Here is a 20,972-nt window from a genome sequence, read left to right as displayed (position 1 = left end):
CATCTACAAGGTGGACTGACAAGGTAGGAGTGTCTAATAGAGTGGACAGTGAGTGGACACAGTGTTTAAAAACTCCAGCAGCACTGCTGTGTCTGATCCACTCATACCAGCACAACACACACTAACACACCACCACCACGTCAGTGTTACTGCAGTGCTGAGAATGATCCTCCACCCAAATAGTACCTGCTCTGTGAGGGTCCATGGGGGTCCTGACCACTGAAGAACAGGGTAAAAGGGGGCTAACAAAGTATCAGAGAAACAGATGGACTACAGTCTGTAACTGTAGAACTACAAAGTGCACCTATATAGTAAGTGGAGCTGATAAAATGGACAATGAGTGTAGAAACAAGGAGGTGGTCATAATGTTATGCCTGATCAGTGTAATCCACTTGCATAAGAAAGGGGAAAGTAAAAAAAAGTCAAACATAAAAAAGAAAAAGCAGGAACAGTGCCTATTTATTCTCATCTCTTAAAGAAATTTCAATACAAAAATGTTCCAAAATGCCACCTTTCAAGAAAAATATATATATCCAAAAAAAACAGGAAAAAAGAACACACACCAAACTTTACAAAATTAAGGTTGACAAAAGGAACCGAGTCTCAGTTACTGCATTTGACATCTTTCGATTGACACGTTGCCCTTGGTTCTTGAATATTCCTTCAAAAATTGGAAAATGAGCTTAAGGAAGTTTTAGAGAACACTTTCCTCGTTCTCTTCCACTCACCCACACAGCCCGCCACACACACAGCCCAGCCACACACACAGCCAGCCACACACACAGCCAGCCACACACACAGCCAGCCACACACACAGCCAGCCACACACACACACACACACAGTGGTTACTGCTGGTGTAGACTCCATCGAATCATCTGCAGGACTCTGTGTTTGTCTTGTGTCAGAATGGCCTCCTATAGAAAACACAAGGAATATAAATAAATGAGACTTTATATGGATTCATATTGTCCATGGAAATGATACCACTTCACATCTGAAATAAGCTTCAGTCTCGAGAGTCAAATGATTATTTAAAAAAAATGGTTCATTTTTTCCCTGTCATTTTTAAAGGGACACTCTGGCCAAAATTAAATCTTTAATCCTTATGTCTGTTGAAAACATGCATACTTGGCTGCTACAGTGGTGCCGCAGTCGTCTAGACAGATTTCCCCCTTTTCAGACTAGAACCCCCCCCTCTCATAAACTACTGCTGCTTTAGGGTGGATTTTTAGGGACGGTCTGTTTGAAATGCCTTTTTTAGCTGGTGTATGCAGATCTAACGTTACTGCTAGGAAACAATATCATATTGTACTCATGTAACCACAGTAATAGTCTTCAAATCTTCATCATAATGGAGAATGAATTACTCAAATGACAAACTACTTGTCAGATGAAGAGGGCAAAGGTAAAAGCTGCAGTCAGCCCGGTGGCTATCTGGCTACTAATGCTAGGTTGGTTGTATTTATTAGCCTATAGCTAAGTGTCCAGGCTAGTGGTCAACATTGGTTGACCGCCCAGTGATTGTATTAAGGTTGTATTAAGTATTTGTGCAAGCATTACTCAGGGTTTGTTAAACACTACTGATTAATTAAAGGGGAAGTCCACCGATTTAAAAGCTTTCTGCATAATTCAGTGGTTGAGATGTAAACAGTCACTGAGAATGTTTCAATATAGAGAAACTTACTCTCAGATTTCTTTACAGTGATGGGAACCAGAGGGTGCAATGTCTACAGCACAAATATAGCCATTTTATTTACTATCCATGTGTTTTATGTATAATGTTGATGGTAAATCTGAGAAAAAAAATATTTTGCCTCACAACACCCTTCATGTATCTCTGCACCATGAATGAAAACATAAAAGCTTCTCAAAACTGTCATAAAAGTGTCTCAGACATCAGTTTAGTCATAATGATTACATGTAATACATTTATATGATGTAGCCTCAGCACTGTGAACAATTTTGACTCGTACACATTTTCCTAAAACAAAATATTATATGAAACCACTCTGACTGACTTTGTTCACATCTCGACAATTATGTAGAATTTTTTGCTAAATTTAGAGCGATTCCCTTTTAAACTTACAAAATCTCCATGACGACAACTGGTATGTTTATTTTTCTTCCAAATGAACCAAAACCAATGAGGCTGAGGAACAGACAGCGCTGCACTTAAGAATACTGCACAGCTCCACAAATAACACTGAATTCTACTTTTAGGCCAAAATGCCCCTTTGAGGAACTGGGTGCAGTGTGCAAGTGCCTTTACTTCCACTTGGACTGGATATGATAACGTGAAGGGTCTAAAGTTGCTCACATTGAACTCCAGCTGTCGTCTCAGGTAGTGCTGCCAGGGGTACTTCGATCTACAGTGAAGAAAGAAAAAAGGTTAATACACACTCGCAGTGTAACGCATTCAGCAATGGACAGGCAGCGTAACATCTATACACACATTTAATGCTGGCACCATTACACACTGATGAACAAACTAAAGGAAAAAAAAACAAACAGTTTAAAAACTGAAAGCAGACACAATACAAGACTTCACTGAAAGAACTACTGCAGTGACGGCAACCAGGAGTTTCGTGTTGAAGCAAGTGTGGAAGATATGATGTGTTATCATGCTAAGTGAGGCCATGATACTTTTTCAGGGGTATTTGACCAATTATATGCTTTAAAAGATCGATTTTAGGCCATATTTAGACCAGAGCCTCCTATTTCCTTTTTAGCAGTCATTTTCTTAACTTCTGTTCCTTATATTTGTAAAACTTTGTACTAGTTTGTTTGTAACAAGAAATATGTAGATAAATGGTGGTAAAGCAGACAAGTAACTGATCCGATATGGGGGCCAGTGCCGATTTCTTATATATTATTCATTGATACATCAGATGCTGAGACATGAACATTTATAAAGTGTAGAAATTATAACAGCATTTATCTGTACTAGCATTACGAAGAAATAAAACATTAATGTCTGTAAGGTTACAAATGCAGTAAAATGACAAACATTTTTGCGTCACCTAAATATTCTGCTCTGCTGGAGTACAAAAAAAAATAAATAAATAAATAAATCAACCCCTTTAAACTCTGAGTGGTTTAAAGTATCAGTCGAATCTAAACTTTTTTCTTTTTTTTTAAGTAATTATCTGCCAATATAATGATTCTGATATTGTGCATTCCTACTTGTAACTCTGTACTCTCTACAAGCTACTAGAAACGTAGTATAAATTTTTCAAAACAAACATTTAACTGGAAGCGTAAGAGTAAAACTATACAGGACAGTGGCCCGCTGGTGCCTGGATTAAGAACCACTGCTCTATAAGAGTAAGTTAACTCCTAAACCATAACAGTGCAAAAGTGTGCAGTTAATTTTCACTGTTAAAAGTTAGTTACTGTATTTGTTATTCTAGTTCCCTTATTAGTGAACTGTGTCAGATCTTACCATTAACAAGTTCAAAGTGCTAAACATGTATCCTTATCTTTTATGATGTCGGATAAAAGTGTTCAGTCACTCACTCGTTCCACCTAATGAGCAGCGCACTGGTGGGATAGCTGTTGGGATCCAGAACTACACTGTGCTCCAGGAAGAACAGGCACAGGAAACTCGCAATGAAGGAATGCCCCAATGTGTCCTCTTTTCTGGAGAGCATAAATATGGAAAAGTATTAATAATACATACTGGAGACCATTATTAAGAATGTATCAGTACAGTGTGTGGGTGTGTATACTTACGACAAGAAGGGCTGGTCTGGTTCCTTTAACAGCTCCTCCACAACCACACAGAGCAGATCCTGCAGCACGTTCGGCCGCACGGTCAGACTGTGGAAGAGCCAGCGCACCGCCCAGGGGTTCAACTGACCACACAGACAGAGAGCCCTTTACACAACGTCACATGAGGACATGCACAAGCTTCACTGAGATAAAACAATCACATCCTACCACCAGAAGACTTTAGAACCCTGGTCCAAACCTGTGTCCATTTCCCTTCAAGTAAGAGAACCGCGAAAGTAGGCGGAGTTCGTTTTAGTTTGTGTGGTCACATGACTTCTCACGTGAGTCTCGTGTTAACAGTAAACACAAAGAGTAGCAACAACAGCAGAGCTTCAAGTTCTAATATACCTTCTATTCTGCTTTTATGAGAGGTGAGCGTCACAGACAGCGATCCTGGACAGCTTAGGCAGTGACACCGATTGTGTTTGACCAATCAGAGGTTAGCACTATTTCTATCCCCACCCGATGTTCCATCACGGCACACTTGGCACTCTAACAATACCCAAATTCTGCACAAGTACTCAGGCACGGTTCACTTGGTAGTGGAAATACTTAAGTATTCAAGTCCACTCTTCCACTAACTTAGCGAAGCACAACACACCACTGACACTCCCACATTCCAGGATGACCACTGTAGGGTGTCCATGTGTGACTGGTCCAACAGACATGATGGAACGCTGCAACTCTTTGACTGACCAGAAAAATCACTAGATCTCCATCCCAGTTAATTCTCAACTTGGAACAGCAGACGACACTAGTTTGCTTTGCTTTTTTGAGTTTGAACCAGAGTTTGGGCTTTTGTGATATCTTTATCATTTGGTTCGGTTGGTTTCACACTGCGGCAGCTAAAGTGCCCTAAATTATACACGTAAGCGCCTGTTTATTGATCAGAAGTTCTACAGGCATTCAAGTGCTTTGTTACTCCAACTTGGCATTCAAATAGAGACGCTTAACATCAGTTTTACAGTCAAAAGCAATAATAATAAACATTACTTGATATCTGCTTCTTCACGATTGGTTTGTCAATTTAAATGTACCCATCAGGTTGTGGATGCTGAATGTTCTGCCAAAATTAAATGCACCATTTCACTATTATTTTATTGCTCGTCTGCTGTTATTAGCAGCTGCTTGTACTGCAAGAATGATATGAGCGTCTGTAGAGAGTCAGACGTTACTATGCAGGTTATGCAGATAGCCCTGACGTGCTGCTAGAAGAAGCAGAAAAGCCTGCGCTGATGCTTAATTTGTGGACCGCCACAAAGATGTTTTCCCATCAGCAGCAAACTGAAAGCGAAGGGACCCACAATGTTTGTAGGACCACGGTTCAATTGTTTAGTGCGACCTGAAAACGGCCAGACCTGTCAAAACAGAGTGAACAAAAGAAAAAGTCTGACAGGTCCACACCAAATGAGGGAGGTGGGGAAAGCGGTATTAAAGCTCTCACTACAGCCAAAGGTGATTCTACTTACGCAAGCAGCATTCTTCAGTTTTTATTTATGCTTTTTAAAGATCTGCCAAGAAATCTGAATTTTGACCCCAGAATTTGGCCCTAATCTTAACCCCAACCTTAACCTCAACCCAAAACCTAATTCTAACCCTCATATGTTTTTGAAATGTTACTGAGAGTCTGTTGAGTGATTATTTCACCTAAACAGGACCATTCAAAATAAAATGTCACAGAAAATTTACTTCAACGCCACCGACTGGAAAATCTGTGCGTGCCATTTGTAATCCAGACGAATCTGATGACTTTTAAGGGGGCCAGATACTTAACAATAACAATGTACATACATATATACATATATACATACATACATATATATATATATAATCTAAGTGTAACTATGATCCACTAAACCTCAATGAGCAAATATTAAGTGTTTTGTCCTTTCAGTTTTAAGAAGTGAAACAGCAGTCAGCACTGTTTTCCCCATAAAGGAGAATTTCTGTCCTGAAAATGTAAGAAAACATAGTCAAAATAAGAAGTAAATCACGAACACTAGGGCGGTACCTTGAACGTCATGACGACACTCAGGATGGGGCACAGCCGCGAGTGGAGGATACGGGCGGCCAAAGCCTGAGTGGTCAACAGCAACATGGCCTGGTCAGGATACTCCTAAGGCGAAAGGGACAAACAACTATTTTCATAAACAGCAACAAAGCAGGACTGTCCACACACAGAGCTGTTGAGCCTTAAATCTTCATTTGCAAAATAACAACTAGAAAAAAGGAGTCTCACTTTTTGAAAGCTTTTAGGGATCTGAATGCGTGAGGAGCGTGCCAGTTCAGTGAGGATTCCCACAACAGTGTCCCTCGTTCTCTGTCGGGGAGCAAATAAATAAATAAAAAGAAAAATAATCAGGAACACAAACTCTACAAACTCTCTGCACATTAATGAATTTGTTTCACAATGAATTTAAATGTTGTATATTTTAAGATTTCCAAACCAACACGTACTATTAAGAAGTTGAGGTCAGGTTCTGCCAGCGCTGTGCTCTCTTTGGCACCATCTGAGTTAGACGAAGACGTGCTGGCAATGTTCAATACTTTCACCCAGCTTTCAGGCTACAACACACACAAGCACAGACATACAGACAGACAGACATTCTTCATAAAGCACGCGAAACAGACCTGTTTAGAAAATACAGGGAGATTCACTCGAAAGAGGCCCTGAATATTCTGTAATAACTCTCACTAGGTCAAAACAATCTGAACGCAACAACGTGCAATGAGCTCCTCAGTATATGGAGCTTCGAACAAGCCGGGATGCCCCTGCGTCAGAGCGATGAGGTAGGCGCCGGACAGCCATCGCGATGTTTAACCTCCGTTTGCAACTTCCGGGGGCAGACCCCCGTACCCCTTCATGTGCCTGGCAGAAAACAGAGATCACTTCCAGCATCGCATGTAATCAATTACACATAAGTCAAGGTATGTAGACCAGTGGTGGACGAAGTACACAAACCATGTACCTGAGTTAAAGTAGAGACACCCAAGGTAAAATATGACTCCAGTAAAAGTAGAAGTTCCTCCCTTTAGACCTCCACTTGAGTAAAAGTACAAAAGTATTTGCCTTCAAATGTACTTAAGTATCAAAAAGTACTAAAATATTAATTACGTTTTGTAACAAGACTCTTGCTTCATTAATAATAATAATAATAATAATAATAATAATATTTATTTATATAGCACTTTTCATGCTGATGGCAGCTCAAAGTGCTTTACAGACAGGTGATAAAACATAGTTATACAAGAAAATCATTAGTATTTATTTAGTATTTAGTATTATTAGTATTTAACTCATTTTAGGTGAAAATACTCCAGTGTCACTCTTGGTAAACCAGTCTTTAAATAGAATGTCATTAATTAGTGACGCTGATGTCTATTAAAATGATCATAAGCACAAAACACTGAAGGCAAACAGTTTCCATTAGGTAGAACTGAGTGGCCATGAAATCACTTTTAGTTAACAAGCAAAGTTTCAGTTTAAGATTTATTTGCAACTTAGTTACAAGTTTAAGTTTAATAAAACGTGCTTTAGTCTCAGGTTCACAAATGAGTTTCCTTTACTAAACTGCATGTGTAGGTCTCTGTTCATAAACATAAACTAGCCAAAACAAGTTTACTATAAAATGAAATGTGTTTGTATAAATTCAGAAAAAAGACACGTCAGTCACAACTGCATATGTGTACATATTTCTATACTGTGGTCTATTTACACAAAGTTAGGTTAGTTCATCAGTTATGTTGAACAGACTCTCCCAAAGTTTTATGCTGTTACACTGTCGTTGAACCGTGTGCTGCACTGGGTCGGTATGTCCAACAAGCTCAAAACAAGCTCAAAACAAAATGCGCGCTGTGCCCTGATTGGTGTGTTTGCTTCACTCTTTTGTTCTGACGTACGTTTTTTTAGACACATAAACCAAAAGGAACAACAGATTTCTCAGAAAGTAGTAAAAAGTAAGATATTTGACTTTGAAATGTGGAGTGAAAGTAAAAAGTCGCTTAAAATGGAAATACTTCAGTAAAGTACAGATACACAAAAAAGTACTTAAGGACAATAATGAATTACATTTACTTCGTTACTGTCCACCACTGTTACGTAGCACATTTTTTTTGGTCCAGGTTGCTTCATCCTAACTGGGAGTTACAACAGAATATTTGGGGCCTCTTTCGAGTGAATCTCCCTGTAGTTTGCTAAGTAGATTTAATTAAAATATTGCTCAAAGCAGTGCAAGTTTACCCTTTCGAAGTCTTAAATTCTGCTAACATGCTTGTCTGCAAACGTTCACGTCTTCATTCATACTCACATGTGCAAAGGCTGCACTGTTACAGTGCAGAACTCGCAGTGCAAACTTCAGCACCTCCACCCTTTTTAGCGAACTGTGTCCTCCTGAAAACACAGAACATGCTCTGAGCTCTAAACACGTTTTGTTGGTGCTACAGCTCTCCACTCAACTTAGTTAGACTCGAAATGAAACATTAGCAACCTTTACAGGCACAAAACAGCCTGGCTGTGTTTTGATGAAGCCAAGAAACTGGGCCAATTTCAGGAGCTGTATTGAAAAAAAAAGCTAGTCAAATTATATCTACATAAGATGGACTGGTTTTAGTTTAATGTCTGAGGATACCACTGTAAAAAGTTGTGTTTGTTAGTGATACCCAAGCCTGATGAGTTTTAAAGGGACATTAGTACTTAGTAATAGACAAACAAAAAAGTGAATGAGAATATGGAATCTTTAAAAATATATACGTAACTGCAATTGAATTACTTTTATGCTCCTTAACTAAAGGTCCTGGGGATGAACCCTTGACCACCCCAGCGACAGTTTAATATCTGTTATCCAACTGTACTTCTGGTGTGTCTGAGTGTGTATGAGTAAATAAGGACTAAGAGGGGGTACACAGCAGGACGTCTGATGTCTGAAGTGCTACAGAACTGTAAAAGTTTGAGAACCACTTGTTGTGTTTGCTAGTTATTCCCAAGCCTGATACCAATACAGGGCAGGGATTGAGGGATCCTCTAGACCAGGACTGTGAATTCCTCACATAATCTTCTGTTACCTTCAATAGGCATCCAATCAGAGCTTTGTAAGGGGTCTGGTTGGCTCTTGAGAATCACTCCTGAGCGTGGAACAAAGTCGAGCTGTGGGGGTCGTGGGATGTCTGATGGTGCGTGGCCTGACGTCAGTATTCTGAGGTAAGCACAAAACTGGGGAAGACTGAGCCTGGAGGCAGCGCACGAGGAGCCGCACGAGGAGATTAACAAGGCATCGACCGCACCGCTGTAATCACCAATCTAGACACAGAGACAGAGAGAGAGACAGAGAGAGAGACAGAGAGAGAGAGAGAGAGAGAGAGAGAGGATTTACACAACATCAGGTTGGTCATACATATTACACACAGACTGTTTCTACACTCATTGTCCATTTTATCAGCTCCACTTACTATATAGGTGCACTTTGTAGTTCTACAGTTACAGACTGTAGTCCATCTGTTTCTCTGCATACTTTGTTAGCCCCCTTTTACCCTGTTCTACAGTGGTCAGGACCCCCATGGACCCTCACAGAGCAGGTACTTTTTGTGTGGTGGATCATTTTCAGCACTGCAGTAACACTGACGTGGTGGTGGTGTGTTAGTGTGTGTTGTGCTGGTCTGAGTGGATCAGACACAGCAGTGCTGCTGGAGTTTTTAAACACCTCAGTGTCGCTGTTGGACTGAGAATAGTCCACCAACCAAAAATATCCAGCCAGCAGCGTCCTGTGGGCATCGTTCTGTGACCACTGATGAAGGACTAGAGGATGACCAACACAGACTATGCTGACACACATGAGCTGCTGTCTCTGACTTTACATGTACAAGGTGGACCAACAAGGTAATAGAGTGGACAGTGAGTGGAGTGTTTAAGAACTCCAGCAGCACTGCTGTGTCTGATCCACTCAGACCAGCACAACACACACTAACACACCACCACCACGTCAGTGTTACTGCAGTGCTGAAAATGATCCACCACACAAAAAGTACCTGCTCTGTGAGGGTCCATGGGGGTCCTGACCACTGAAGAACAGGGTAAAAGGGGGCTAACAAAGTATGCAGAGAAACAGATGGACTACAGTCTGTAACTGTAGAACTACAAAGTGCACCTATATAGTAAGTGGAGCTGATAAAATGGACAATGAGCGTAGAAACAAGGAGGTGGTCATAATGTTATGCCTGATCAGTGTATAAATACTGTTGATAAGTCACCACTAAGATGATGGACTCAGGACGTGAAATAAGGCATCATGAAAAGGTCCTACCTTACACAGATACAGGGGAATCCAGTCTTTCATGATCTGCAGCCTTTATCACAAAGAAACATAATTGGAAAATGTTAAAGATTAAAGAAAACACACTGACCAGAGCATCTTAATCTGAGATAAAAGAGACTTACACTGGAATACTGTCACTTTTAACCACTTTGAGGTAGCGCGCCAGCTCACGGTACCTAGACAGGAGAACAAACATTCAACTGCATTACAATCTCAGCTATTCCAATAACAAAAGACGAGACCCAGAGTTTCACAATTCATTTTTTCCCCCCATAAACAGTATAATACAGTGCAAACCACCCTTCGTTTATTTAATGTCCCGTTTTTAGGAGATTTCTTTTTTTTTTTTTAAAGAAATCCACAGGAATTTTTTCATATAAAGTTCAGTCTTAGAAGTTGGTTTAGCATCTTTGGCTTCATAATCCAAGTAATTCAAAACACATTGTGATATTGAGGTCTGGACTCTGCGGTGGTCAGTCCATTGTTCTGAGACTATCAGCAGCTACTTTGTTCAATTTGCAAATGTTCTTGTTTTTGGTCTATTTCCTTTCCTCAGTGAGGGCGTCTGGTCGTCTTCTCACAGTGGAAGGATGGACAGAAACATCTGTGGATGTTTTCAGATTCAGTTTTCAGATCCGTTTATCTGATGGGGGCAGTTCTGGTGTCTACCAGGTCTGTTAGTCTCATTTCCTCTTTATCCTTTAATAGTTTTGTTCTACAACTCCTGTCTTGGAAACTGTTGTTTTTCACTTACTTTTACTTTCACTTTCTCCTTCTTTAAGCGAGTGGATCATCGTTTTACAATCTCCTCATAAATATAACTTGACAACTGAATAACTTGTACTTAATGGTCATTTTGGCTGGAAATTAAATAAATGAATGGTGGTTTCTGATTTTTGCACAAGGCTGAAAACAGAATGTGGAGAGAAAATATGAGTATTTAATCTTGTGTTTTGAGTCATAAAATGTCTTAAAAAGGAATAAAGTGTTTTGGTTCCTCTGTCCATCTATTGATGGCTATGAGACGGTGAGAAACAAATACATCAAAAGTACCAACATGCAGAATTAAGTTACCTGTTTTCTTGCTGGAGTTTGCAGACTCTGGCTTGAATCACTACAATGGTTTCAAACAGAGCCTCTGACCGTCTGCCTCTGACGTGCCTCTCTCCCGTCACATTCTGACCCTTTAACACGGCCGAGAGCAAAGGGTCGTCCCACGGGAGCACGTTCAGGCTGCAACCAATCACAACAAAGCACATTCATTAGAGAAACCGAACTGTGTGGATTAAAGTAAACTCAGGTAGACTTGGAGTGTGACGGTATTAGATACAAAAATGGACAGATGTACACAGCATAGCTTAAAAAAAATACAACAGCCATCGTTAAGCCTGAATTTTGTCTGTACTTTTGTACCTTTTTTACAGATAACAGTATGTGGTAACTGTGTGATGCTGTGCAGGATATAAACATGTATTACCTGTTAGCAACATTAGCCTCATAGCTCCACAGTGCAAAACTACAGAAGCTTTAGACACTAAACACGTCTTGGCTGATTAACATAAATGTTAAACTTGGCTTATCGACTTTGGAATAACAGAAAAGTTGTGTAAATTAGACCCCCACCTCGCCCCCCCAAATTATTAGTGTGACTAATTTAAAGACCGTTTTTGACCCCAGAGTCATCAAATAGTGCCAATTTAATCAATCAATCAAAGGTAATTTCATGTACCATCTTTCTACCTAAGACTCTGTGGCTGAGTTAAATGGGTGCCTTTCATGCTTCATCAAAAATCCACTGTTCTTTCAAGAACTTTCAAACACAGTATAATTTCAGAAAACAGTATCTGTTGTCTGTATATAATTCATTAGGCTATAGTGTACAGTGAAAATCTGAGACTCTTATTAGGTCAGTTCTCTACCGAGGCTCATTTCGTGTGGACGTTTCTAAGTAATGAGCCTCAGTAGAGTAGTGTCCTAATAAAAGTCCCAGTTTTACATTACATACTACAGACTAATAAATATTTATATACAGACAACAGATCAAAACAAAAAAAGCATGAGAAAGGCAGATAATTTCCCCTACAGTGACACTGCTGATTAGGGATCACCTAAACAGCAGTTTACAGGCTTCTAATAATTACTGATATTTCCAAATAGTAATCGATTACTTGTTTTAATAACTTGTAATAACTGAACAGACACTGTATAAAGCTGTGATTGTGATTTTGTTCCAATAAACAAATCTGCGGTTTGAGCTGTTTTAAAGTTTTAAGCTGCAGAACATTTAATTAGAAAAGAAAGGGAGGAAAAGGGCTAATATTCCCACCTGAAGCAGTTATGAGACACAGAGTCGGCGGCAGGGTGGACTGGATCACTATACACCATAATTTACCTGAATGGTAAACCAACCTCCTGTCTCCTTTTCTTATCATCTGATCACTTAAAGCGCTCCCTCGTGTGATTTCTGCTCTGTTAGCTTTGCGGTGTAGTGATGTGGATGAAATTACATATGTTCAACTGAACCAGTTATAATTTATTTATTATGAAACTTTTTCAGATTTTACCAGAAACTATTTTATCTAAAGACTTTTGCTGGTTAACTGTATTTTAGGCTACAACCGTATTACTCATTTTACTGCTTTTGAAAGCCTTAACCAATAAATGATACATTTATCTATGTTAATCCAAACACATCCAATTTTTGTGGATTAAAAAAAAAAAGAAGGAAACTAAATAGAGGAACAAATACTAACATATCGACACTGTTGGACAAAAACCCTTGTATCTCCAAAATGGAAAAAAAGTTCTTAACTTTAAGAGGAGTTCAACATAGAAAGACTTCATTTCAAGTCATTTTGAGCCATATCTGTTCGTCCATTTATCATTAAACGATAGCGCTGCCTGGGGCAGTGGGCAGCCGTGTGCCTTACCCAAGGGCACTTAAAGATACACACAGTCAGTCCTGGGACTTGAACCCATGACCTTCTGGTTGCTGCCTCACCTACCACTAAGCTACCAGCCACTGACAGCAAACAACAATTTAATCATTCCGCCGGTCCTCCTGCTGACTATTTGATATTTTGTGTGCTGTAGCCCTGTAACTGTAGCAATACAAGTAAGTGTGTGCCAGTTTTACCTGTTTCTAAGCCATCTGCAATCAGGCGGGAGCGGAAGGGCCAGGAAAAACTGCAGCAGTTGCTTTGTGAAGGCGGCAGGGAAATCAGTGTCCACAAATAAAGTCTGCACCTTCGACGTTACTCTGAAACACAAACGCTTTATGAACAAGAAAGATCAAACGATAAAAACTAACTAACAGTGTAAAACTTAAAAATTAAAACCTGCACTACTGGCTATTAAATCTGAAACTGCTTCTACACTCTAAAAAGATATGAAACTGTCACTGGGGCAGTGCTGCTCTTGTCACTGGGGTGGGACCCTCAAGAGTACATCTCAGCACCTTCAGGCTGACATGAGGTTATAAAAAAAAGGTACAAATACGAACTTTTCACCTGGAAAAACTTATTTAAGGTTCACAACTGGACCTTGTACTCCTTGTGTAAATGTACCTGCACAGAACCTTTATTTATTAACCTTTATTTCTAACAGTGTACACGGTCTGAGATGGAGAGAAAGAGATGCTGGATGCTTGTCTGTGGAATGCCATGCCTCACAGCTACATATGCCGAAGTTCTGTCTGTCCTCCCGTTCTTCTGTGCATCAGGGTGGTTCAGACCCTCCTCTAGCCACAGACACCATACTCGCATTCCTACAGCTACTCGCATTCCTATAATTCTTCCCTGAACAAAGTCAGAAAGCTGGACGTATGGCTGTCGTCATCTTTGATGAGGCATGTTTGGTCCCTAAGAGAACAGTGACTACGAGCAAAGACTTACCGAGGTTGCTTTGAACCTGCTCTTATAGCAGATGCCTTTTATAGGTCTACGGGTGCAACTCGCACCCATAATTTGCATATGTGCTATGCTTGAGCTCATGACCCGCCTATTCTGCAAGTTTCAGAAACATATGATGCAGTTTTAAAGGCCAGCAGTGTATTAACTTTGAATAAGCTGAGCTAATGTTGGGCGATACAGCAAAAATATTGTGTCAATCATGATACTTCAAGGCTTTCACGACATACAATATGCATAACAATATTTAGTTTTTCTGAGATTTAATAAGTTGGAACAGACAAAACAAAACCAGTAGTTCCATTAAAAAACAATAATAATAATAATAATAATAATAATAATAATGAAAAGACTACAATTACTTTAGACAATGTTGTATAAACTTCGATACATTAAATCCATTTAAAAAGGCCTGATTACGCTCACTTTGTAATGAAACATGCAGTCGGTGCTCTTGTACTGACGATATTCACAATATACTCGGAAAAGTATAAATGCTAATGATGAAACATCGCCATATTGTCCACCTCTATGCTGAGCCTGTTTTGTCCTCACACGGTCAAGTATAAACTACGACAGGATCAACTGTTACCTCCACAGAAGTCTCAGCACGATATCCGACACAATGCCAGCTAAGCGTGAATTTCTGGGGGAAAAAAAAAAACACAAAACAAAACAGAAGAACTGACAATCATGACCCTCACAAAAACACACAGAGAACATTATTCTCAAGTCTATTAGTTACAGTGAAAGAGCGAGTGAAGGTGCGTGTGTGGTTGTACCCAGGTGAAGAGTGCGTGATGAAAAGCTTAACAGCTCCAAGCAGCATGACGGTGCAGGTCTTTGGCATCTGCTTCATTGCCTCATCCAGAAATGTGCACACATGCTCCATCACTCCAACGTAGCTGCAGATACAGAACACAAAGCGCTCATTACGGCTCACGAGAAAGGGGCCTCAAAATAAGCTGTTTGCAACAACTCAGTTGTACAAATCCATTCATATACGTTTCATCTAAAAAATTTTATATATATATATATATATATATATATATATATATATATATATATATATATATATATATATATATATATATATATATATGTGTGTGTGTGTTACAACAGTTAGTTCCGGCCACTCAAGCTGATTGGTTGAGAGGCGTTCAACCTGTGCTGTTATTTCACCATAACATCACGGGTTTTCACAAACACTGTATCACTCCGCTGAGACGCTGTTGCTAAGCAACGACTTTGACAGCTGTAGGAGACGCTCAAGCCATTTGAACGTTTTGACTTCTTACTTTGCCACAAACAGAAAATGGACACTTTTAAGGTCACATTTGACCGACAGCCGATTTGGTCAGACTCTGAAGATGAGACGACACTGAATTCCCAAACTGTCTTCACCACTGAGCAGCTTTTCAGTCGGCAGCTGTGACAGAAGAACAGCTAAACAACCTGGAATCAGCCAGAAATGAACCGAACACCTTTCGCCAAACAAAATGGGCTCTAAGATGCTTTACAGACTGGCTGGAACAAAACAGCATTAATATTGATCTGGCTGAAACTGAGAAAACTGAGCTGAACTTGATATTGCAGCAGTTTTACGGCTCTGTCTGTACTTCAAAAGGCGAGGCTTACAGCAGTCTGAGCAGTGAGTGAGTGGAGTTTGTTACTCTGACGTAGCAACAAGCTGCTTATAAAAGGAACTATAATTTGACGGAAGGAACTGCGAACATTAAAACATATTAAACGCTGCTTTCACGGCCCAGTTTATTTACTTCTTACTTTATTTATTTAACTGTTGTATAAAAGCAACAGAACACTCGAGGTTGTGTGTTATCACGACCACATCACAGCCGTGATGTTACTGCGCGATACCACGCTCCCTCCCGTGTTCTACTGCTTATATATATATATATATATATATATATATATGAAAAGGCAAAAATGGAGAGGTTTTGTTTCGATAACCTGTGTGTACCACCAAACGTACCTATATTCAAGAGGTTTTGAGTGTTGAGTGTTGCATCCCTCGCAGTTCATTTTCCTTCTATCGGCTGAGTGAGAGCAGGTCGGCCAGTTTGGGTTCTGAAACCCAGCCAGGTAAGCTGCGTACTTCAAGGCCAAGCTGCGCGCAAACTCCTGCAGAGAAACCTCTACCTCGGCCAAGCAACACAGACAGAGACTCTCTCACTTTAAGTGTGGATTTCATGCACGTTTGTGAAGTTCACCAGGACTCAATCACACATACCGGCGCGTCTGAGGTCTGAATCCATGTCCTCAGGGTTGAAGGGGAAGTTGAGCTCGCCGAGGTACCCCATGACGTTTTTGTCTCTGAGAGATTTCCAGTAAACACTGCGCTTGTGGGCGTTACAGTGACAAAAGCCAGGAATGGTCCAGAATGCACACTGTGGAAAACAGACAAATGGGAAGCCTGATGTAGCATTTTAAAGGACTAATTCATAAGAATTTACACACCATTACTGTATAAATAAATCATGTATGAATGCAGATGATAGCACCACAGGTTTAGATGCCATGCAAGACCAAAATGGAGACATTCTATTTAAGGGGCCCATTTCATAGAGTTAGTGGGCATTATGGCCAAAAATTCATATCAAAGTACAATGAAAGACTTCTGACAGCTCCAGTATATATCACGGTATATAAAATGTATCGCTGTTGTCGGAACAAAACCTGGTACCTCCATTTTTCAGTTTTTGGCATAATTTGAAAATGCCTGTTGTCCTTTACATTGTATGTAAATGTTATGATGAATGGACCAAGAGAAACGACCCAAAACGACTTGGAAAGAATTCTGGCTCCACTGACTTACATTAAAAGTAAAGTATGTTTTTTCCTTCTCCTATAAAGTTATCATTTTGGAGATACGAGGTTTTCTTCCAACAACAGCGATATACATATAGAGCTGCTGTCGATGAAAAAACATACTCTATTTTTTAATGCAAGTCAATGGAACCAGACTTTTTTCCAAGTAATTCTGGGTCATTTCTGTTGGTCCAAATATCATGAAATTGACAGACAATGTGAAGAACAACAGGTACTTTCAAATAATGACAAAAACTGAGAAACAACAAAAATGGAGACGCAAGGCTTAATTTTGTGTGTGTGTGTGTGATATATATATATATATATATATATATATATAGAGAGAGAGAGTAAGTAAACCCATTTTTGAATGCTGTAGAACACCTATTTTTGTGGATTAACAATGGGCTATTGTTCTTGCAGGTCCCTTCATTTTCAATAAGAACCATATTTCAAAAACCAGAAAGAACAATACATAAACATACGTCAATATGGCCCCAATGAGATAAAGGCGAGTGCATGTAATCACACAAAATGGTGTTTAAATGTTGTTTTACATCCCATTTTCTCACCTCATTTGTCTCATCCGTGCGTCTCTTACATTCGAACTTTGCGATACGTTACGACTTTACGTTACGAGTGTCCGCGTTCATCAGTATGAGCTGAGAATCTACAGAGCCTCTCAACCACAGCACCTTATGAAGCAAGAGCCCAGCTTTTCCTTCCTCTCTCTTTTTCCCTTTAACTCACTACAATCTGATATCTGCTCGTCTGACAACAAACCGCACTACCTTACCTCTGACTGATCGCTGCACTGGAGGACAGTGAATTGTTTTGTACTGTATGTACGCCGAGTTCTGTGCATTTATTTGTGGCTCGCTGTAAACTACAAAACTTAGACCCTAAGAAGAATTTCAACTGGTTTACCGGATGAAGCGTATTTACTAAGGCCCACTGCTAATGTGCTGTAAAAACAGGCCACTGTTTCTGTGATGTCACAAGAACCACCAGCCTACATCAGTTTAGCTCTTCACAATCATGAAAAAAATTAATTATGACCATTTTTCCTACATAAAACCATGCAAATATTAAAAGCGGACCTAAAATACAAGACAGGAGTAGAATACTGGTCCTGTAATTCTTATGCTCGTGGGTGTATTTTGGTTTTTCCATCTGAATTTACACGTCCAAATCATCAGGCAAATTATTCAGAAACTGCATGAAACAAATGCAATTTTTTGTTTTTTTTTGTAAAAGTTCCCTTCAAATTAACAGAACGTGTTTTATGATCACACACATTACTATATGCTTACAATTTACTGCTGAAAGCCAAAAATCTTAGACGCTCTTTGTATTATTCTATAAAAAGAATTTTTACAGAGCAGATCACTGAAGAGACGCCATCTGTTTATAGTTTATAGCCCAGATTTGTGGAAAAATGGGTCGACTTTCAGTAGAAAAAAAAATTGTGAGTTCAGCTTCTTTTATTATAAGGGTTTAAAATTACAACACCCACCTATTTGACTGGAAAGAAGACAGTTACAGCTCTCATACGACACCCACCTTCTGAATGTAGCTTATGAAATATGAAAGTTATGAAGAATATGACGAAGTGCGTTTTGGAACCACCGGTGGTTCCAAGGAGTTTAAGAGGTTCATTTAATTCTCCACACTGCTATTCCTCGTGGCTTTCCAGCTTCTGTGTGAACTGGCATCAGCATCAACGCATGAAAAATACCACCATCATATCAGCGACTCACCGTGGAGGCCGGTTTGTCACACACGTAGCAGAAGCACTGCTCGCAGTACGCCGCGTTATTGTTCTCCGGCCCCGAGACGACACCTTCTGTGCAGCTGGAAAACAGGCAAATAAGATCTCTGAGCACATCTCTTTAATAAAAAAATGATAAAAACAAGCCAGTCAGACTTACCAGAAAGGGATGGTGCAGTCATAACGGGCATGAGGCAGGACATGAGCTTTCTGTGAGTAGGTTATGGTTAAGTCTTCGTCCAGAATTTCACTGCTTTTCGGGACCTCTGCCACTGCTGGAGTTCACAAGAGACAGCATGCATATATCTACACACACCGATCAGGCATAACATCATGACCACCTCCTTGTTTCTACATTCAACGTCCATTTTATCAGCTCCACTTACTATATAGGTGCACTCTGTAGTTCTACAGTTACAGACTGTAGTCCATCTGTTTCTCTGCATACTTTGTTAGCCCCCTTTTACCCTGTTCTTCAGTGGTCAGGACCCCCATGGACCCTCACAGAGCAGGTACTATTTGGGTGGTGGATCATTCTCAGCACTGCAGTAACACTGATGTGGTGGTGGTGTGTTAGTGTGTGTTGTGCTGGTCTGAGTGGATCAGACACAGCAGTGCTGCTGGAGTTTTTAAACACTGTGTCCACTCACTGTCCACTCTATTAGACACTCCTACCTTGTCAGTCCACCTTGTAGATGTAAAGTCAGAGACGATAGCTCATCTGCTGCTGCACAGTTTGTGTTGGTCATCCTCTAGTCCTTCATCAGTGGTCACAGGACTCTGCCCACAGGACGCTGCCCACAGGACGCTGTTGGCTGGATATTTTTGGTTGGTGGACTATTCTCATTCCAGCAGTGACACTGAGGCGTTTAAAACTCCAGCAGCACTGCTGTGTCTGATCCACTCAGACCAGCACAACACACACCAACACACCACCACCACGTCAGCGTTACTTTCAGTGCTGAAAATGATCCACCACCCAAACAGTACCTGCTCTGTGAGGGTCCATGGGGGTCCTGACCACTGTAGAACAGGGTAAAAGGGGGCTAACAAAGTATGCAGAGAAACAAATGGACTACAGTCTGTAACTGTAGAACTACAAAGCGTGTGGTCATCCATATCCAAAGTTTAGTTCTGCACTGAAACTACCAGACAAATATTACATTAGTCTATGGCTGAATCTCAAATAGCTCCCTACACCCTATATAGGGCACAATGTGAGTCGTGACATTTCGGTTTCTACACCCAAACAGTTCACTGTATGTCCAAGGACTTGTGCACAGGTGGCTGAATCCCAAATGGCTCTTAGTCAGACATATCACTTTGCGTGCAGGAGCCGTTATTCTAAGACCTGCGCAGTGCCCTACGTAGGGAGTAGGGAGCCATTTGAGATCGAGCCCGTGTCACCTACAAAAGACGTTAGCGTTAGCAAGTTAACGTAGACTTCCGCTAGTTCTTCGCTTCTTTAGCCTCGTAGCACGGAAGCAAAACAAACACTACACACCACAAACTACATCTGGGGTGCGGGGAGGACTAACCTACGAAGCTTCAAACGAGTTTTCCGCTCCACCTTAAGTGGACTTAGTCCCGCAGCAGTTACACTCTGGCGCCTGTACAGCGCGTATGGAGCTGTTGCACCATTTAAGGTGGAACGGAGGAGTTGAATTAGGGAAAGCCAACTTCAGTCTCGTGGGAAAACAGACTGAGCTACCAGTCAACCCACAGCAAGTGAACAAGAAAACTTGGCAAACGCTTTTAATGTCTAAGCGGTTTCCCACCTCTGTCCTTATCACTGTCGTCCACAATTAGGACGGAGGAGTCGTCGAGGCTCGTCGTGCAGTCGTCGTCGTCGTCGTCGTCGCTCAGAACGATGACGGTTATATTTTGCTCCATGGCTCCAGGTGAAGTAAACTCGAGGAAAGGCAGCGCGGCTGTGTTTCGCTGCGGAAGAGCCCAAAAAGCGACGGGCAGAGCGCGACGCCGCGCACAGCCGCTCGCTCGGTGAGGTCTGTCGGTTAGCTGGATGCTACTTTAGTGGTTTTGGCCTTCGAATAAATCCACACGAACCACGACTCCACTGCAGACACCGTCAAAAACACGCCGTGTCTTCATGCAGACGTATCTGGAGTCCGGACCGACAGCGGAAAGGTGTGGAAGTTGTCATTAAGGCATCGTAAACCGCTGAAAGTCCAGCGAGTTCAACTCGGAGCGGCTTCAAACTTCGGCGCTTCCACGGCGAGGAGGACGGAGATCCGGACGATAACGGAAATGGCGTAACACGAAGCGCAGTTGCCATGGTAATCGCCCTACGTTCTAGGCAAATAAGGAAAGTGGCGTAAACGCGAGGGCCAATGTTAGCGTAATTACCATGGTAACTGTGCTTT

The 20,972-nt window shown here is 40.9% G+C and overlaps 1 protein-coding gene across 1 annotated transcript; it reads right to left on the bottom strand.

Annotated features, from left to right (window-relative positions):
* Nucleotides 1-351: 351 nt before the first annotated feature.
* Nucleotides 352-20,838, bottom strand: zgc:112980 (uncharacterized protein LOC503706 homolog). Its single transcript, XM_036557805.1, has 20 exons — nucleotides 20,367-20,838; nucleotides 18,749-18,863; nucleotides 18,578-18,671; nucleotides 16,240-16,396; nucleotides 15,982-16,144; nucleotides 14,771-14,893; nucleotides 14,581-14,634; nucleotides 13,217-13,339; nucleotides 11,155-11,313; nucleotides 10,203-10,256; nucleotides 10,069-10,111; nucleotides 8,834-9,068; nucleotides 8,080-8,162; nucleotides 6,230-6,337; nucleotides 6,012-6,092; nucleotides 5,784-5,888; nucleotides 3,734-3,855; nucleotides 3,518-3,640; nucleotides 2,319-2,367; nucleotides 352-915 (listed from the first exon to the last, which is right to left on the bottom strand). Exons 1-20 carry the CDS (start codon nucleotides 20,479-20,481, stop codon nucleotides 847-849), a joined length of 2,175 nt encoding a protein of 724 aa, XP_036413698.1. The 5' UTR covers nucleotides 20,482-20,838; the 3' UTR covers nucleotides 352-846.
* Nucleotides 20,839-20,972: the final 134 nt, after the last annotated feature.

This window comes from Colossoma macropomum, unplaced genomic scaffold (assembly GCF_904425465.1).
Source record: "Colossoma macropomum unplaced genomic scaffold, Colossoma_macropomum, whole genome shotgun sequence".
NCBI classification, from domain to species: domain Eukaryota; kingdom Metazoa; phylum Chordata; class Actinopteri; order Characiformes; family Serrasalmidae; genus Colossoma; species Colossoma macropomum.
Note: the sequence above shows the minus strand (reverse complement) of the source record. Positions and strands in the feature narration are given on the sequence as shown.

Excerpts from the sequence above, each read along its gene's own strand:
- zgc:112980 (XM_036557805.1), bottom strand. The coding sequence starts at position 20,481 with ATGGAGCAAAATATAACCGTCATCGTTCTGAGCGACGACGACGACGAC. Across the intron at positions 16,145-16,239 it reads TTCAGACCTCAGACGCGCCG|AGGTTTCTCTGCAGGAGTTT; the intron begins GTATGTGTGATT and ends TGGCCGAGGTAG. Across the intron at positions 10,112-10,202 it reads AAAAGTGACAGTATTCCAGT|GCTGCAGATCATGAAAGACT; the intron begins GTAAGTCTCTTT and ends TTTGTGATAAAG.